The 21,088-nt window shown below is 43.7% G+C and overlaps 1 protein-coding gene across 1 annotated transcript in view; it reads right to left on the bottom strand.

The window, feature by feature from the left end:
• EEA1 (early endosome antigen 1) overlaps positions 1-21,088 on the bottom strand; it is a 497,109-nt gene that overhangs the window by 344,078 nt on the left and 131,943 nt on the right. The window contains exon 12 of the mRNA XM_069228969.1: positions 15,763-15,912. Coding sequence (XP_069085070.1) covers positions 15,763-15,912 — 150 coding nt within the window. The remainder of the gene's footprint in view (positions 1-15,762; positions 15,913-21,088) is intronic.

Raw genomic sequence — 21,088 nt, forward strand, 5'->3', positions numbered from 1 at the left:
TATGTATTGCGTGTGATGGTGACATTGTTGTTGAGTGTTGGCTTTTATTAGCCAATCGTCCAGATATGGGAATATGTGCATGTGATGTCTTCTTATATGAGCTGCTACTACAGCTAGGCATTTTGTAAATACCCTGGGGGCTGTTGTTATTCCGAACGGCAACACTCTGAATTGGTAATGTTTGCCTTGTATTACAAACCTGAGGTATTTTCTGTGAGATGGATGGATGGGTATATGAAAATACACATCCTTGAGATCCAGTGTTGTCATGTATTCTCCTTGTTTTAGTAAGGGAACTACGTCCTGAAGTGTTACCATGTGGAAATGATCTGATTTGATGAAGAGATTCAGTGTTCTGAGATCTAAGATAGGCCTTAACGTTTTGTCTTTTTTTGGGATAAGGAAATACAGGGAGTAAATGCCTGTCCCTTTCTTGTGATAGGGTAATAGCTCTATGGCTTGTTTTTGTAGCAGTGCTTGGACCTCTATTTGTAATAGGTCTAAGTGTTGTGGAGACAATTTGTGAGGTTTTGGTGGAACATCTGGAGGGAATGTTGTGAATTCTATGCAATAACCATGTTGGATAATTGATAGGACCCACGTGTCTGTGGTAATGTGTGTCCAATTGTGGTTGTATTTGGTTAGCCTCCCCCCCACCGGTGATAAGTGTTGGGGAAGTGTGACATTGAAGTCACTGTTTGCTAGGGCTTGGCTTGGAGGGATGGAATTTCCCTCTTCCTCTTGGGAATTGTCCTCTGTAGGAACCACAAAACCCCCCTCTGGTACTGAGATTGGTAGGTGGGTTTTGTTTGGGAGGTGGATGGTTGTGATTGCTGTTGTCTAAACTCCCCCCCCAAACTGTGGTTTCCTAAATGTTCCTCTGTATTGTGAGGAGTAGAGCGCGCCCTTGGCTTTGGCCGTGTCCGTGTCTTTTTTCATCTTCTCAATTGCGATATCCACTTCCGGCCCAAATAGCGGATGTTGATTAAACGGCATATTCAATACTGCCTGTTGTATTTCTGCTTAAATCCAGAACTTCGCAGCCATGCTTGCCTTCTAATAGTCACTGCTGTGTTGACAGTCCGTGCTGCTGTATCAGCAGAGTCTAGGGCAGACCAGATTTGGTTATTTGATATGGCCTGTCCTTCTTCGACCACTTGTTGGGCTCGTTTTTGGTGTTCTTTGGGCAAATGCTGGATGATGTCTTGCATTTCGTCCCAGTATGCCCTGTCGTAGCGGGCAAGTAAGGCCTGTGAGTTGGCAATTCGCCACTGATTGGCTGCTTGCGATGCCACTCTTTTTCCTGCTGAGTCGAATTTTCTACTCTCCTTATCAGGGGGTGGCGCATCCCCTGATGATTGTGAATTTGCCCTTTTTCTTGCAGCCTCTACAACCACTGAGTCCAGAGGGAGCTGTTGAGTAATAAACACTGGGTCTGATGGGGGCTGTTTATATTTCTTTTCGACCCTTGGTGTGATGGCTCTCCCTTTTACAGGGTCTTGGAAGACCTGTTGTGCGTGTTTCAGCATGCCCGGTAACATTGGTAAACTTTGGTAGGATGCGTGTGTGGATGCCAGAGTTTTGAACAGGAAGTCATCCTCCACCGGTTCCGAGTGCATTGTTACGTTGTGGAACGTAGCTGCTCTGGCTAGTACCTGCGTCTATGCTGTACTGTCCTCTGGTGGTGAAGGCTTGGTTGGATAACACTCTGGGCTGTTGTCCGATATAGGTGGGTTGTATAGATCCCAGGGATCCCCATCATCTTGAGTCATCCCAGTATGTGTGGGTGACTGCGCCATCGGTGTACCCACTGGTGACAATTGTGGTGATTGTAGTGGGGATGTTTGTGGTGAGAAATGTGGTGGTGGTGACTTTTCTCTAACCACTTTGGCTTTCAGTTGCATCTCTGACTCTTGAAAGGCCAGTTTTCTTTTTGATTTGAGTGGAGGGATGGTTTGTATCTTCCCTGTGTCCTTCTGGATTTGTAACCTTTGTGGTGTTTGGTCATGTTCTTCTAAATCCAGTTTCTGCTCAAATCTGTGTCTTTCTTTGAGCTGCAGAAAAAGCCCTTATTCTTCAGTGTAGGAAGAACGTTTCGGCTCCGAAGCCGTTTTTTTCGGTACCATCGTAATTGTCTTTGTCGGTTCCGATAAGCTCTTTCGAGGTTTCGACTCGAGTACTCATTGCCGACTTTTTTCGGTGCCGGATTCTCGACAGGAGTCGGAAGTCTTTGGCCTTTTTCGGTGCCGATGTTACCTGGTCACCATGTTTTCTGTGGGTTGAGCCATGGCCTTCTGGCAGTGGCGTCCCCATGGCCTTGAGTTTTTTGGTGTGACCCTGGGTGTGGGACGGGGCAGGTGTACTCACTGTTTGCCGCTCCGTCGAAGGTCGATCACCATCGGATTCATCTGAGTCCGATTCTTGGATGGAAATTCTCATCTCTTCTCCCTCGACGTCGATATGTTGTTTCGGCTTCGACGCCATCTGTAGTCGTCTTGCAGGTTGATCTCTTAAGGTCTTCTTAGATCGAAACGCTCGGCAAGCTTCACAAGTATCATCTCTGTGTTCGGGCGACAAACACAGGTTACAGACCCGGTGCTGCTCTGTATAAGGATACTTGGCGTGACACTTAGGACAGGAACGGAAGGGGGTCTGGTCCAATAGTGTTCGACAACGGGAGTGGTCGGGCCGACCAGGCCTTGATGAAGAGCAAAAGCACCTGAAGGGCCGCCTAAGCGGTCTTGATGTCTGTGCCGATACGATAAAACTAAACCAGTAGCGAATGTAAACAATACCGACAAATTTTAGATTCTTTTTTAAGTTTCCCGATTCGAAATACGGAGCGAAGAGGAACACGTCCGAACCCGATGGCGGAAAGAAAACAATCTAAGATGGAGTCGACGCCCATGCGCAATGGAGCCAAAAGGGAGGAGTCACTCGGTCCCGTGACTCAAAAAGACTTCTTCGAAGAAAAACAACTTGTAACACTCCAAGCCCAACACTAGATGGCAGACATGCCATCGAACATATATATGATTAATATTATTATTATTATTTTTTTTTTTTTTAATAATCGACCCTTGGGATATCAACTCTTGACCTAACAGTTCTTTAAAAATGTTTGTGGCATGTCTAAGCACACCTGCTAACATAGGCAAAAACTGACTTTCTTCATGGGTGGTAGTCAGTGTATCGAAGAGAAAATCCACTTCAATAAGGGTCAGAGTGCATCTGTACTTTGTGATATGCAGCTGTCTGTGCAATAACCTGCTGATATGAAGTTGCATCTTCAGGAGGTGATATGGGATCATTAGGTAATACGGGATCTGGATCATATGAATCCCATGGGTCAAGATCTTGTGGAATGTCCCCTAAATCATCTCCCTGAGGTGGTGGTGACCTTTGGGAGAAAATTGTGGCTCAACAATAGGTAGAGGAGATTGTGGAGATGGTGGAGGAGAAGGAGGAAGTACAGGAGAGTGAGGTGGAGAAGGCTGAGGTCGAACTGGAGAATTGTCCTGGGAGACCTTTCTAGGAGGAGGAGCAGTGTTCCAAGGTCTCTTGAAAAGTAAGTCTCTTCTTTATTGGGACAGGAGGAGAAGCAATTATTCTTCCTGTTCCCTTTCGGATATGGAGCTGACACTGACGAACATCCATTATTTCGAGGATTGGCTCTACTGGTGAAGCTGCTTCAAAGGAATGGGTGGAGTCTCTGGAAGACAGAATCTTCGGTTCCGAAGTTTTCGGACTGGAAACTTTGTACAGGCTCGATGTAGTTGGCTCTGAAGCAGATGTGAAAGGCTTCTTACTCAGAGCCGAAACACTCGGATCGAAGGGTCGACTCGATCCCGAGACTGTGTGAGATGTTACCGAGCCAGAGGTTGATGCCAACGAAGGCTTAGTCTTGGCTATTTTCGGTACCGAGACGGAAGGCAGGGCATCCAAAACAAATTTTTGCATCCAACCATGGCCCGAAGGCAGTGGTGGAACGACAACCTGTTGCAGGGCTTCTTTAGGGTCTTTATATGGGAGGTCAAGGCTGATGTTCTCACAGGTTGCACTGAGGTGAGAGGCTGACTTTCAATGTCAGATTCAGCACCCCAGTCTGAATCTTCTATGGAGAAGGCCACCTCCTGTTAGACCTGTTCTTGTGCATGCTCTTCCCAGACAATATCAGGAGTGCTATCCGGTGTCTTCCACATCATCTCCAATCAATGCTCTCTTCGGTCCCAGAGGCACTTTTTCAATCCAAAAGACCAACAGGCATCGCAGTTTTCTTCTTTATGATCGGGGACAAGCACAAGTTACACACCATGTGTTGGTTGGTGTGTGAGTATTGCGAATGGCATTGAGGGCAAAACCGAAATGGAGTCCATTCCATCATCCCTGCATATCCCGACACCACGTGGAGGAGTAGGCCCAAGAAGGGTGCCTTCGCACCAAAGGGCAGTAAGCTGACCCCCGATGTAGAACTTAGAATCGAGTACACTAGATTGTGATAACGCGACCGAAATACAATACCGTTGACGGAAAAGAAGAATTCAGAATAGACGAGCTGAGGAATACCAGAGCGAGAGGAAGACATGTCCAAACCTGACAGCAGAGAGAAAACAATCTAACAAAGGACTCAATGCCCATGCGCAGTATCACCGAGAGGAGGAGTCACTCGATCCTGTGACTCCAAAAGATTCTTTGAGCAAAAACAACTTGCAACACTCCGAGACCAACACTAGACGGCAGACTTATGCAAACCATGTGTATCTACAGCCACACATACCATTGAACATATTGTTAACGAAGAGAAGTAACTTCACATCTTCCTAGATATTCCTCTCTTCACTAATGAGTCTTAAAGTAGTAACTTCAAAGAAGTGAGATTGTGTTATGCCCATTAACCAAAGAAATAATTAAACAGAACAAATGCAAAGGATTGGTCATTGTATTCTTGGGCTGAGAAGCAGCAATGTTTAGCAAACGTATGCAAGGCAGACCATGTGGCTGGTCAGCAGATGATAGCCACTGAAAAGGCTCTGGTAAGAGCTGTGGAAGCAACCATGGCCCTACTGGAGTGGACATGAATGTCCACCGGAAAGTCTTTCTTGGCTATGTCAATCAGATCTTGATACAAAAGGATGTCTCAAAGAGAAATGATGTGCTTGGTAACTATCTTTCATTTCCTACCTCTGACAAAGCACACATAAAGCTGATGATCCACTCTGTTCTGTAGAGTAAGATCAATGTAATGAGATACTGAATGTCTGGTATTCAGCCTAGTTATCTATTTCTCTTATTTAGTGGAATTAGAAGGAGGGAAAAAAGATGGATTGGTCCATATGTAATGCAGATACCAAATAAGGTAAAATGAATAGGCAGGAACAGAGGACGAAGCTGTCATGGCAGAATACCGTGAAAGGTGGACAAACAGGGGGTCTGAAGTTGAAGTCATTGCATAAAGACAGTCTTCAGAGTGAGAAGTTAAAACCGGCACCCAGGCATCAGTTAGAATAGAGATGTCACTAAAAAAGTCAACTCAAGTTTAAAATCTCACTGAGGATTAATGAACGGAGAGGTCTGTAAGGGAAAAGTCTCTTTCTGTACGGTCACGCCCCGGTTTGTGGACTGATGCTGCTGGGTTTTTGACTCAATGCACTGAGGCCTGCTAACCAGATCTCAGTGCCTGTGCCCTTACCCTTAAACCGTGATGTTGAATTGGCTGAGCTAGCTTACCTGCAAGTCCCTAGTAAATGTTACCCCAGGATACCAGGCCATGTAACCCCTCAGAATTGCAGCACTGGTTGTGCCACCCTGGTTGAGACAAGTAAAATGGAACACCCAACCCGCTATTTGCAGACTGGAAGAGCAGTTTAACTGCTAGCCCAACTTTGCCATTTGAAGCAACAGGGAAGCAAGACTTCCCCCTGGTGTATGTGTACGTCTCTCGTGGGACCCTGGGAAAAGGCATTTAGGTTCAATGTGAGGAGGACGCTTGGCCCATTAGAATTTCTGATGAGGAGTATAATGAAAAGAAATTCGATACACAAAGGGCAGGTCTATGCAATCTGGTTGTCTGCGGACCACTGGGCCTGGAAAAAAGTTTCTCTCAAGTTAGCCAGAAGTTTTAGTAATGCTTCAAGTGAAGGAAAGGAAGGGTTCTGCAACTATTGAGAGTGGCTGAAATATTTCTGTCAAAATGTTGTTTATCCTTAGTGGAGCATACAGCCAACTGAAAATTTTCTGTTGCTTTTGGTACCACTGTGAATAATGTAGAAGTGTCTTCTGAAGAAGCGGCCAAGGGGTAAGGGAAATCTGTTCCTAAAGAAGCATGCTGGCCACCTGCACTTTGTAAAACAAGATCTATGTCAGCATCAATGTTGTAAGGGAAAAAGAGTTTGTTAGAGTTACTGTCTTCTGCACAGCCATACCTTCACCAGGCACTGAGTCAGACCAAAATAGTTCTTCCATACAGTAGAGTTCAAAGGCAGATCCAGGGATAGGTCCAAAAGTGAAGCTTGAGATGGGGTTGCAGGCAGCACCGACCAAACGGGATATGGCTTTTTGCCAAGGATTATTTAATTTCAGGTGCCAGAGCTTGTGAAGGCTCAGAGTTGGGAGCCATCTGGTCAGAGTTGCAAAACACACTGGAACAGGCTCACCCTTAGGGACCCACTGAGTACTGGAGCCACGTTGAATTAATCCAGTGTAGTCACCTATAAGGCCTTGACCTGAGCAGGTTTGGCCAATGTGGTCGGGAATGGTGTTAAGACTCCAAACGGTGCCTGCAGCAGAAACCTTTCCTTGAGGAGATCTTTTGGTAGATCGTTCCCTTTCTGGAGATTTACTTGAAGGGGAACACGTAAGCTGTCTTTGCAGGCCTTAGCCAAAAATAGCATGATTTCCCACTCACTGGTAGCCTTCCAATGCATTAATGAACTAAATTTGCATGTGGCAGAGTCACAGTCTAACAACAGGCACCACATCCAGTTATGTGGATCCGACAGGAGCATTTTCTTGCAGAATCTGCAATAAGGGATTAAAGGCAAAAATTTTAGGAGGAGACCTAATTACTGTGGTACACTGAAGAATTTTATTGGAAATGTTTCCGGATCCAATCTGGCCCCTGGAAGACATCCACAAGGTCAGCAACCTGCAGAAAGATGTATGTATCAGAATTGAACGATATGGATCCTAGTAATATATACTGATTTAGAGCACTGCAAAATCGAACAATATTTGACAACAGGAACATTACAGACTCTGGTAAAGACATAAAGAACTGACAGCATAACTCAGTGAGGTAAATACTCCCTGCTTACATCTAGTATGATCGGCCACAGCTCATATCCTGCATTCTTTTGAGGGTCAGAAACATGACAATCATCACATTGGTAAGATCAGCTTTTTAAGGTGCTTAGAAATTTTAGGAGGATTGCCTGAAAGGGGACTTTATCAGGAAAGTTGGCCTTTATGGGGGTTTCACCACACATTAACTTCTAAATTGAGACTATGGAAAAGTATGCTTATTAAAGTTCTGCCCTCCCCTTTATATCTGCACTGCAGCCTAAGTCACAAACATTATGCCACACAGAATGCCAACTTTGATGGGTAGCAATACATCCCAAATGAGATCATAATATGAGAGACTTCATAGCCATGTCTGCGTTACAGGAGCAGGCCATGAGCTGAGGACACCCCCCCAGTACAGAATGGAGTCCTCCTGTGGCCAGACCGTGAGCAAGTAAAGCAACAAATAGACAAAAAATGAGGAATTTCACAGGATAAATTCAGAGTACTGTAGGACAAAAGTATAACTGCCAGCACAAAAAACAGGGATAATGATGAAAATCTCCTGGGGCTGAAAGTCTAATTAGAGGGCCTGCATAGCCTGGGGCAGTAAAGTTAGGTGTTTTGTAACATGGAGGTCCAAAACATTAAGGGACAGCACTAAAGTGGAGTGCTGCTGGAGGACACTAACCTGAAGTAGCTGAAAGCACCTCCGAGATGGGTGAAAAAATTGAAGGTTAGGAAGTTATTGAAATGGTACAGGATCAAGCATGGAAAAGAGCCATTCAGATCCAACATGAACTTCTGACCGAAACTGGCTGATAAAGAAAACTACACTCTGAGGCAATAATATGAAATGGCAGTTTTTGTGGGTGCATTCAGGGAGGAATGTGCCTAGAAACAAGCACCTGATGAGGTACACAGACAAAACCGGTGACATTATGAGATGGATGCAAGTATAGTATGCACTGTGGAGGTGCAATGGGGTTAGACATGAACCACTTAAGGGACTGTAACAAAGGTGGGAGAATGATTGGTAGATCAGAAAGCTTTCAGCCATGGAAAATCAGAAGGAATGGGGCCGCTCCCTAGGCTCCCGGAGTCACACTGTCTGAATCATTTTGTCGCTTGGTCGACCAGTAAGGGGTTTGTTATGAGTTATTAATTTTCTGAGGGTGTAACCTTTTCAACAACCGCCCCACTCCCTAGTTGGCCAGTATTAAAGGCCCACAAATATCTTTGCTTTCAACCTCCCTCACTGCCCAGGTTTAGATCTTCATATTTCTTCAATATCCACATTTCTTTTGGCCAATCCAATTTCTCGTCCTCCTTCCTCTAACCCTCTCCCTCCTTATCATTCTTGCCTGCCAACACTTTGTTGTCACAGCTCTTTTGGGAAGCCCAGAACTCTGCATTGCACACAATTATGACTCACCATACTGAAGGGGAATTGGACTTCAGGGTAGACAAGCCTGTATCCTTTACCTGCATTGGAAATCTAAAAACATGTTCCAGTTGTCCGGTTGGAGAGGACTTCCATGCCCATGGAGGCGGTCCTAGGACATTGCCCAGCTGCAGCTTATTGGCGCTATACCAGAGGCAGTGTCTCCACGAAGACCACCAGTCTCGATAAAATGCTACAGAGGGCCATTGGGGATTATTTCAACCGAAATTGCTTTAACAGAAAGGAGACTTTCACTGGAAGTCCCTAATGACACAGGCCAAGGTGGGCCTACATCGCCTAGTCTTACCACTGTTGATATCAGTGCGGACAGCACAGCCCTACATAATGAGCCAAGTAGCTTTGATAACCGGTGTCCAATCCAGCAGGGCTCCCCAGGCTCGAAAGATTGCCATGCCTCAGCTACCTCGTGCTGTTTAACGGCCCAGATAACATTCTGCACCTCAGTCCCCTCTTGGATCTGCTATCCCACTCAATCAACTCCATATAGGGGACTCCCAAATGTTTTGCCCTCAGGGGCCAATGTATAAAACGCCTTGAGCGGTTGCCCTTCTGGAGACTTACCAAAGGAAAATGAAAGACCATCTGCATAAAGAGCACTCCCCATTGATAGCATTATTGGAAGTCATTGAAAAGGCCCTTGACTCTATATTTACCCCCACTAAACAACCTGCCTGCCCAATACCCGAGGGAGAAGTAGGAGCCCACACTTTGACACCAGTCTGCCAAAGTAATTTGAATAAGGCATTGGGTGGTTTACAATACAACCTATTAGGCAATGTATCTAGCTTTGCGGCAACTAGCCCTGCTTCATACAAGAACGGTAAGGGGATTGAAGCTAGGGATATTTAGCATGTGACTAAGGCTCCTGATACCCATTTGCCTCCAACCCCTCAACTCCTTGGAGCAGTGGGAACGAGTTTATCAAAGTCTAAAGCCTCCGCACTGACAAACAGGTAACCCGTGATTGACCGTCCAGTGGTCTCTTGTCCGTATGTTCTTGCATTGGTTGGTGTTCCAGAATTGCTTGAAAATCAAAGAGAGGGTCAGGTTGAGTTGACTAACAAATGCTTGAACTGGCTGGCCCATCAGAGGCAATTTCCTTATCATATGGCAAGGGAGATTTTGTTTAAACAAAGAGGGAGTTGGCTGGGGCAGGGACAAAGGTCCATTGTGGTGATTGAATTACCATTCATTTTAGATCCCTCTAGGTTGTACTATTTCATTCTAGAACGTGTTAGTTTAACTGCCATTTGGCGGGGAGCTGAACATTTAAAGGTAGTTGAACTGGAAACGAAGGAAGAGTGCAAAGCAACGGGAAAAAATATGAAAAATATTTTAATTGCTCTTTTCTTTTTGTTGCATTGCTGCTTAATTTGGTGAAGCCTGTACATTTGGTATTGTTCGCCTCCTGAGCTTTTACTTCTCTCTGTACAGAAGAGTGAGAACAGCTGTACACTGTCGCTTGCCAGTCTGTACATTAGACAAACTGTATTTGCACTGTCCATATGAAAACTTGTTACAAAATATTATTACACAATCAAATTAATTTTAGATCCCTTGAGGTTGTACAGAGGTTACGTTTTGGCCTTTTCCCACAACCTATGAGAGAATCTAAGATTGCCCTATTCCTGTTGGGCGTATTTCTGTAAATCGCTCTGCCCTAGGGAAACAGATACCTTTGTAGACAAATCCCCTGTCCGTACCTGTGCATTAAGGGATCTCACTGATTAAGCAATGTGCTACTGATTGTGCAATGGGCTATGCAAATCGTTTTGAAGACTTTGACAGAGTTGAGTGACTAGACTAAACGGGGAATGGCACACCCAGAACGTGTTCCATACTAGGGAAGGATATGGGATTTTTTTAAAGTGACCACCCATATAAAAATTAAAAGGGGAGAGGTAACGGTCCCACCTTGGTGCAGGGAAGCAGATGCGAGATTTCAAAAGCCACAATGCCAATTTGGTCTACAGCATGTGACAAAAGCATAGCCCCATAAGTTCTAGATAGTGGGGGGATTGTCCCCATAGACCACCAGGATTCCCAATGGATGGATAAATACTGTGACTATGCACTTCTAGGGGAGGGGGCATGGAGCAAAGGCTATTTGTACACAGTTGAATCTCCTGGTTCAGTAAGCTCCCACGGCAGGTTGTAACAACACTGACCATTTGGGACTGCCTAACCCTGTGGGTTCTTGGTAAAAAAATAAAAAGAAACAAAAAAAACAGATAATTTGGCAAACATTGCCTTGGAATGTTGCAGGATTAAGCTCTAAGCATAATATTCCCAAATTGGCTGAATTTATTAAACAAAATATAATCTTTGTATCTGGCTGCTTATGTTAATTTTAGTAAAGAGGCTATTTCCAATGGCAGAGGTAGACTGGAGGGTTGACAACCTGGATCAACACTGGATGAGCCAGTAAGATTAAAGAAGTTTTGATACCCTCCCCCGATATCTTATACGTTTCTATAACTACCACGGCTAGAACTGTGTATCTATATATAATGTATATTTAGGCCATGTTTTTAAACGCATGAGTCGCCCACTATTGAACTGTTAAATTCTCATATGATAGCTCATCCAGGGGATGTACTGAAGGTAGTGGGTGGCTATTTTAACTGTCAGTTTGAACACTTGGATGATGATGGTGCAACATATGCCTATGAAGAAGATGGTGTATGGGGCATTCCTAGGCTGTCAATAGTTCCTATTAAGAAATGGTTTCCCTGGGATATGCAAATCAGTGCTCTCACTATGAAATTGGGTCCTCGAGCAGTGAATGGCAGAACAAGGTCTGATTGTAAGGGGAAATATACATATAATCGCCTGCCTAGCACCAGCCTTTTTGTTTATATCCTAGTGGAGCTCAGCGTTTGGCCATCTTTGAACGTTTTTTCTATTGTTTCTCACTTAGGTAGCGACCACAATGTTCTAATCCTGGAGGCTGACCTATTTGCCCTGGGCTTGAAGACTTATTCTGGGGAACCCATTGGATCCTAGGGTATGCATGTCAAGTAACAAGCACAAAGTAAAGTGGGCTTGTATGAAGGACTTGAAGGAACAGATGGGTAAAATGTACTCTCTTGTGGCTGGTTGGCAAAGGGACCTTCTCAATTTGGGGAATGATTAAGGAAGCGAGGCGGCTTTGAATTCTATCTGCTTAAACCACAATAAAGTGTTTGATGATCTTAATGGCTACTTTTTTGTGGAATCTAAAAAAAAAAAAAACACAGTATACCCCAGTCTGATATAACAGAGCATGCAAGAATGTTACATCTGCCCTTTTCTCTGCAATTAAAGACCACAAAAGATGGGGAAATTAAAGCCAAGAGGGATCTGTATAACACAAACTATTAGAAAGGGTAAAAAGACTGGGAATTTGATCAATGGGATAATATGTTGACTGCAGTAAAGAACAGGGACGAATGTGGTCTTTGGAATCTGGTTTCTCTGGGTTGTAGGGGAGGTGTTTGCCCTTCAATGGCAAATATTTCTGCAGCAGACGGGGTAGCACACTTCTCCCTATATTCCCTGAAAGAAGATGTCACTAAATCCCAGCTAATGCAGACGGCTGATAATTGTATGCTAGAAGAGTAGGCCACTCCAATTGCATGAAACCTAATCCAATCACTATAGAGGAGGTAAACTCAGCTATCTCTAAGATAGCGGTTGATAAAGTCCCCAGATTGGATAAAATTCCTGGGGACCTCTTTAGGAGTGAATTAGATGTATGGCGACCACACTTTTTGCTAATTCTCAATAGTATACTGGAAGGAGCACCAATACCCCCCACGTGGGCAGGGAACTAACTTATCCCTATACATAGAAAGGAATCTTTAGTTGACCCCTATAATTACAGATCTATCAGTCTTATTGATTGCTCTCAAAAATTATTTTGTACTATATTCTATGACCGGCTTCATGCCTGGATGGTTGAGTACAAAATAATAACACCAGTCCAAGCTGGATTTATGGAGGGCATTAGTAGAATGGACCATGTTTTTTGTTTCCAACTAATCTTTTGAAAAACAGTGGTCCTGGGTGGTGGCAGCATTTGCATTGCATTCATCAATTTATGTTTGGCACCTGATATGGTTCCCCGGTCAAAACTGTGGCAGGTCTTGGCTAATATGGGAGTCCCTGCAGATGTTCTGGCTATTCTTATTAAATTACATTCCGGTAACTTTGCGTAAGCTTGAGGTGGACTGTCTGGGGAATTGATGGGCTCCTTTCCTGTGGATTGTGGGGTCAGGCAAGGGTGTGTCCTCGACCCTACTCTTTTTACATTATATGTTAATGATCTGATTTCTTATTTGGATAATTGTGTTGGAGATGTACCTAGGTTGGCAAACACCAAGGCTTTGGCCTCGATGTTTGCAGATGACACTCTTAGGGCCAGATGTACGAAAGGATTTTACCCATTCTGTGTCTATGGGAAAAAGCGTTCGTACATATGGCCCTTAATATCTAAATCCCCTGGTAGCTTATAGAATATCCTACGTCACTTTGAGAGGTTCTGTGGCCAGAGGAGTCTTGAGAAAACAACATTTATAATCCTAAATCCTGGTCACTTTACGTGACTCAACCCTAAGCACATTAGTGTCCCCCTAGAGCAGGTAAAGGTTTTTGATTACCTAGGGATGACCCTCACTGAGGATATGGATTGGAGCTTTCATATCGAGAAACGGAGACTCAAACGTATGCAACATAGTAGGGAGTTTAAAAGAGCTCAGCAAAGTTTGCCTTTTCGCCAAATTTCACCAGTAATTCAATTATATAAAATGCAAGCTTTGGGGGCTGCCAAATATGGATCTAATCTCTGGCGACACAAAAATGTGCCCAAATTACAAGTTGCAGAGAACAGTTTCCTACGCTAGCTGTTAGGGCTTCCCAGCAGTACACCGCTAATTCCACTTAGATTTTATCTGGGTTTGAGGCCTATCACTGAGGGGGTGGGGCTCAGTCCACTACTTTACTGAGGATAGATCTGGGCTCCCCAGAATTAACTTCCTACTGAGCCGGTCTCCGAGAATTGCTAGGTTTGCTAGGATCGAGAAGTATCCCCTGGTTTAGTTATGTGAACGAAACTCCAACCAAGATAGGGAGTGGAGAACTGGGGGAGGAGCCGGAGGTTGCCCGGACAATCAGCAAAGCCCTGGTTAAAAAAGATATCTCCAGTTTAAATTAGATCAAATGCTGACAGGTTCTTCTCATGGTACTCTGGCTGATTATTATTTTTTTCAAACTAAGGTAGATTATAATTTTGAACAATTCTGTGATGAAATAGAGCCCCTGTTGGCTCAGAAACTGTATCTACAGTTTAGACACAGAACATTGCCAATTGCCTCTTTCACCGATAACTGGGCCCGTAACATGGGCACCAATGGGTGTACCTGACCTTCCTGTGGATCAGAAAGGGAAAAGGTGGAACATGTGTTGTTTTTTTTGGTCCACTGTATTTATGAGCAGAAAAACGTGGATCATTCCAGTCTGTCGGCTTTTAGGTGTTAGAGAGCATAAAAACGCCCTCTGTATTTTAAGGCTTGATGCTAGCCAAACTCTAGTTTTTGCTTTATTCTGTTTTTTCGTAACTTTGAGGAGGATTAGGCAAGTGGCATGTTCACAACTGGCCATTTGTGATCTCTAGCATTTTTTACATTTTTGTAAAAATCTTAATTTTTTCTTTTTATAGGGGTGTTTATATAGCGTGTGGTGTCTATAGTTGGAATGAGTTGCACTATGAATATTTTATATGTACATTCTCTTTTATCCGTTTTAGACATAGGTAATAGTATAGGATCCAATTAAGATCTAGCTTTACGTCTCAGATTGCCACGGGACATCTAAAATGCTTGTAATGGATTGTGAAGCCCATTTTGTCTTGGAGGGTTTCTGTACTGGTTTCATAGTTTTTATACTGATCCAGTTTTATTGATTATTATACATGGCCCGATTGTATTACTGTGACTATGTTGTTGTTTTTATACATTGAATTAATATTGTAATTTTTTTATTTGCTACTTTTACGTTCTTTTGATTGAAATAAAGTATTTTTGAGCAGAGTTGAAAAACCTATAGAGGATTTTAAGTTACATGGCATGCAGACACTTTTCTACTGTTTATATTGTAATAGTGAATGAACAGATCTAGGAACTAAACTGGAGAATCATAATATCTGAAGAATTTTAACTCAATCTTTTTGAGTACTCCATTATATGAATAAGTACTGGTGTTATGTACCAATTCAATCACTCTGAAATTCAGGAATGCATACTAAAATGGGTACTATCAACCCTGTTTAAATGGGTAACAGAGGTCTTACGGAATTATGCAAGAACAGTGGAATATGATGTTGTGGGAAATACGCATTTTGGCAAAGTTCAATGAGTAGTGCATTATGCCTTCAGGCCAAGTATGCTGCATCATGATTCAGTCTTCCAATGTATGCCGAGTGGGGCATTATGGAAGCAGACAGTTTAAGGCAAAAGGGACATAATGTAATCCAGCTATGTATACCAACCAGGGAATTATAACATTTAGTAATGTATATACATACACTAATATATTAAATAAAATGATACTAACTGATGGTTTTAGAAACTGGTGATGTGGGTATACTGGGCCACTCTGGAAACTACCCAAAATGGATCACTGAAGATTTCGGAAAACTTGTGTGTGCTACGCTGCACTATTATTCTCCATGTACAGCGAATTTACTGTCATTCTGAGTTATACTTACGGATCTGTACAATGTTACAGTCAGAGATTCAAATCTCAAGAAGATTGGGTCAACTGTAGCTGATCTGTACAAGTATTTTGTAAATCCAAGGCAGAACGAGTTTTGTATGCATATTGAGTACACAGTAAATACTTTGCTGTGTCCGAGATTCATGAAAATAAAAGTATGCTGCAAAAGACTGAAAAGTATCTACAAATGCATTTGATGTATAAATACAAGATCTGCTATTTGAAAAAAACATTCAGGGTAAAAAAAAACACACATTACATACCTGCTCCTCAGCACGTGAAAGCTTCAGCTGCAAATCTGCTACCTGCTGTTCTTTGTCCATTAATTTTTCACCACTTAGTTGCCTCTGTTCTTTCAACCTCCCATGTGCTTCCCCTAGTTGACGCTCTGTCTCTAGCAGTTTACTGTGCAACTGTATGAAAAATAATCTATGTAAGTATTAACTTTTTGCAAATCAATCAAATACTAACACTCCAATTGTAAATCTGAATTTAAACACTTCAGATACTACTACAAATACGTTTTTTTTCCTTGCAGCTAAATGACTGTTACATTTCATAAATACCCAAGTACTATTATTTCTGTTTAAACTGTGCTCAGCTACCTTTCTTACAGTCCTGCATAGCTGACATGCATGCACAGTTGATTCTACCGACTCCAAGCGTGCATCAAGGTGCAATAAGATCTGTACTGTTCACATAAACATCAGGTAGGGTATCGAATGAGAAGAGAAAACAGTTAAGTGACAGAGACGGATGTTAAATAATAAGGAAAAAGGTGGAGCCAACGGAGTGTCAGTCTAGATCCAAGGATGGAGAATGGAAATCGATGCTGCCACCACATGGAATAGTTCTGCCGAGAGAAAGCCAGCTCAAGAATTTGTGTACACCCTAATGAATTTTGATGAATTAACTCTACTGAAGCAAAGAAACTGACATTAACCAGGATGCTGTCAGCATCAGTAACCAAGTGCAAGTCCTTGAAGAGAGCCAGCAACATGGACTCAGCTCTGGTTGCGGGGTAGAACCTGGCTTGAAAATCATACAACAAAAAGCGTTAATCATTTTGGCTCCTTAATCTTAGCTGCAGTAGATTCAATATGAGGTCATGCCAAGCGTTAGAAATTGGGTCTTTGGTTGGCTGTCAGGTTACCCCTTGTCCAAACAAGGACCTTCGCTCTTGTCAGGGCAAATGAGAAAAACACCTTGTTAACTCTCATTCACCCCCTTGGTAGCTTGGCACGAGCAGGCAGCCTTAACTCAAAAGCAATGTGTAAAGTATTTGTACCAACACACAGCAATACAGTGAAAACACTACAAAATGGACACCACACCAGTTTAGAAAAATAGGTAATATTTATCTAAATCAAACAAGACCAAAACAATAACAATCCAACATACACAAGTCAAGATATGAATTTTCAAAAGAATAAGAGTCTTACTCCATAGAAAACAATGGAAATGATGATTTTATACAAAGTAACTGCTTAGCGTAAAAAATTTAGCCGCACAGGCGAGCGTGCGTCAGAAAAGGCAGCAATGCAATGCGTCGATTCCTTCCTCGCAAGGGAGGCTGTGCGTCGTTCCTTCTCCGGTCGGGTCGGCGGTGCATCGTTTTTCTCACTCGCCATAAAGCGATGCATCAATTTCCGGAGGCGGTACCTCGAATCTGGGCAGGGTCGGGTTGCCTTTGACGCCCCGGGATGATGCGTGGAAAATGCGGTCGCACAGTGTTAGAAAACCGTGCTGCACGGGGTTTGCGTCATTATCAGCAGCCGCAAGCGGGTGTTGCACGTCGTTTCTCCAGCCATGATGCATCAATCACCCAGCCGCGATGCAGGTAGAGCGACAATTTTAGCTGTGAAGCTGGCGGCACTTCGTTTATCTGCCGCTTTGCAGATGGTACATCAAAAATTTCCCCACACTGCGTTCTGTGTGTGGATTTTCAGCTCTTGTTCTGCCAACTTTACCTTTCAAGGGCCCAAGGACTGGATAGGACATCACTTGGCAGGGCAGGAGTCTTAGCAGAGAGTCCAAATGTTAGCAAAGAAAGTCTTTAATGGCCCTGAGACTTCAAAACAGGAGGCAAGCTCAGTTCAGGCCCTTGGAGATTCTTGAAAGCAGGAATATACCACAAGGTCCAGTCTTTGTCCCCTTTCACAAGCAGAAGCAGCAACTGTAGGATAGCCCAACAAAGCACAGTCGCAGGCAGGAGCAGCACTTCTCCTCAGCTCTTCTTCTTGGCAGAGGTTGCTCTTGGTTCCAGAAGTGATCTAATTTTCAGGGGTTTTGGGTCCAATACTTATACCTCTTTCTGCCTTTGAAGTAGGCATACTTCAAAGGAAAGTCTCTGTTGTTCACAAGACCCTGCCTTGCCCAGGCCAGGCCCAAGACAAGCACCAGGGGGTTGCATTGTGAGAGGGCAGGCACAGCACATTCAGGTGTAAGTGACCACTCCTAGCACAGATGGCTCATCAGGATATGCAGGTCTCACCCCAGCTCTCGTTGTCTCACTGTCTAGAAGGGATTCACAAACAGCCCAACTGTCAAACTGACCCAGAAAGGGAATCCACAAACAGTCACAGAATGCAAAAAGCAAGAAAATGCCTACTTTTTAAAAGTGGCATTTTCAAACTAACAATCTAAAAAACAACTTCAGTAAAAGATGTATTTTTAAATTGTGAGTTCAGAGACCCCAAACTCCACATTTATATCTGCTTTCAAAGGGAAACTGCACTTTAATAATATTTAAAGGCAGCCCCCATGTTAACCTATGAGAGAGATAGGCATTGTAGCAGTGAGGACTGACATTTACAGTATTTCACTGTTCGGACATGTAACACACACAGTACATGCCCCACCTTTATAATACACTGCACCCTGCCCATGGAGCTACCTAGGGCCTACCTTAGGGGTGCCTTACATATATGAAAGGGATGGTTTAGGCATGGCAAGTGGGTACACTTGCCAAGTCAAATTGGCAGTTTAAAACTGCACACACAGACACTGCAGTGGCAGGTCTGAGCCATGTTTACAGGGCTACTCATGTGGGTGGCACAACCAGTGCTGCAGGCCCACTAGTAGCATTTGATTTACAGGCCCTGGGCACCTCTAGTGCATTTTACTAGGGACTTACTAGTAAATCAAATATGCCAATCATGGATAGCCAATTACACATGCATTTTACATATGAGCACTTGCACTTTAGCACTGGTAAGCAGTGGTAAAGTGCCCAGAGTATCAAAAACAGCAAAAACAGCACACATCAACAACCTGGAAAGCAGAGGCAAAAGGTTATGGGAGACAACACCAAGGATGTCAAGTCTAACACCAAGGGATAAATTGATGGTTTGTGAGTGGAATAACCATCATGGACCAGAATGCTAGTGCCCATTAAATTTATGTTTCTGCAGTAACAGAAGTAACCACACATATTGGAATTATGAATTCCGTGGTCGTTACAGCTCCACAGCATTTTTCCTAAACTAAATTTCAGCAAGTAATACCCGCCAAAATTAACCTTGCGAAATAATGTCTGGTAAATTATGTTCATTTAATTACCTGTACTCAATCTGGTCTTGCATGAAGAAACTTAATAGATTTCTCAGGAATACATGCTGGCCTTGATGTTGACTTTAGGAGAAGAATGATCCTGGGAGGACTCACAGGCCTCGGTTTGAATACAATGGTCAAGTAGGGATGCAGGGACAGAAAGGAGAATGAGGAGAGAGGCCAGGTGCAGGGTAAAAGCAGTCACAGTCCGACTTCGTATACCATAGATGATTTAGAAGGAAGCATACACAGAGGAGAGTCTGAGCCACTTTCTGATACCAGGGTTAGAAGAAGGGGTAAATCATGGCAGGCTGAAAGGGAGACACAGAACTAGATGTTTGTGTTTCAAAGCTGGCAGGGAGTGGGAGACAGACCGTAAAACTTCAAAGTCTGGTAGATGTGTAGGGAGGACATAATGATAGAGTTCACAGGGTAGGATTGAAGGACACTGTGTATGTAGGAAGATATACAAGTATTATATCTGTTCTAGCTATATTTTTGTAACAAGCAGTCAGATAGCGTTTAAAGAAGTACGGTCTTTGTTAATTGTATATGGTATGAAGGAGGAGGAACTTAGGCATTCACCAAGTGTATAACAAATGCTGTTTGTAAGAGCTGAGTTGAGTGTGGCTTCAGTTACAGAACTGTGCTGTACTCCCAGCCCTATTTTATTTACTTATAAATATACTCAATTATTATTAGAATTGTGTCACTTCATTATTTCTGATAAAAACTCTATTACAGCATTGACTTGCTTTAGGAGAATGATTGGTCAACGCAATGCTGGAGGGCAAATTTGTTACCTTCTTTTCTGTTGAAATGGCCCATGGGGTTCTGAGTAAACCACTGCCAGCAGGGCTCCCCACCTCGACCAGTAGAGGCCTAGCTATTCAACTCTGAGAATAGAAACCATATCCTGCAGGCCACTAGAGGGCAGGGCTTCTCAGCAGTGGGCAACAGTCAGGTCAACATCTTCTCCAACTACACTACAGAGGCTCAAAAACAGTTAGAATCTTTTCTGGAGATCAAGGCCAGCCTCTGGCAACTGAATCTTCGCTATGCTCCGATGTTATTGGCAAGGCTAAAAATCATAGATGGCAAGGCAATGAAATTCTTAACGATGTCCAGGAGGCCTGGGAGTGGGTAGAAACAAAAGAAACAAAAAGTATCTGGGTGCCTGCCTGCCAAGGATGATGGCTGTACCATGAAGCGCTCAAGGGGCAGGAACAGCAGGGGCTGGCGCAACAGACTCACAAAGGAACAGGCTGCCAAAAAAACGAGCCCTGGCTCTTGTTGAACTAGGACTGCACCAGGAGTTCTAAATATTGTGCCTTTGAGGCACACGGGGCATGTCTGTCAACCTACCAGTTGATCTAACACAGGCAGCGAGAAAGGGGCTGGATGTCACTCCGATTACTGCCGACACTCATATGAATACAGCTGGTGATAGAGATTTGGGAGTGAAGGGAGTGAGAGACGATGGTCGAACACTTGAATGATAAAAAAGGGCTCAAAGGGTACCCAATAAGGGGACAAAAGCAACTCACGAGGCACCCGCGCTGGTGATACGCCACCCCCAACCTCTGTAAGGGAGAAATCCACCTATAGGTTTGTAATGTTATGTTTGTGGCTGCGGGCCAATAGGTCTTGCTGCCTGGGATGAGAGTTGGGAACTTGCTTATACCATTTTGAGTGCAGTACACTGTGCTTGCAAGAGTGTAGGTGGTCTGGTGCAATGAAGACCCAAAGGGAGCATCCATCCTTCCACCTCCATGCCCTCTCCAAAGAAAGACTTCACCATTTTAACGTTGCATGGCATCATGTAAATATAACTTCCTGACCTGGAATGTCACGGGTGTGGCAACACATGACAAACAATAAAGCATACACTTCTACCTCAAACGCAGACACATACAACTTTCATGTCTACAGGAGGCCCACCTCACTGCCCAAGAGCTAAAAAAAAAACTCAACAAGTGATACTGCGGTACTGTAGTATGCACTTCCTACTTGAAATATGCAAGGGGGTATTAATTC

This window comes from Pleurodeles waltl, chromosome 4_1, assembly GCF_031143425.1.
Source record: "Pleurodeles waltl isolate 20211129_DDA chromosome 4_1, aPleWal1.hap1.20221129, whole genome shotgun sequence".
Taxonomy (NCBI): Eukaryota; Metazoa; Chordata; class Amphibia; order Caudata; family Salamandridae; genus Pleurodeles; species Pleurodeles waltl.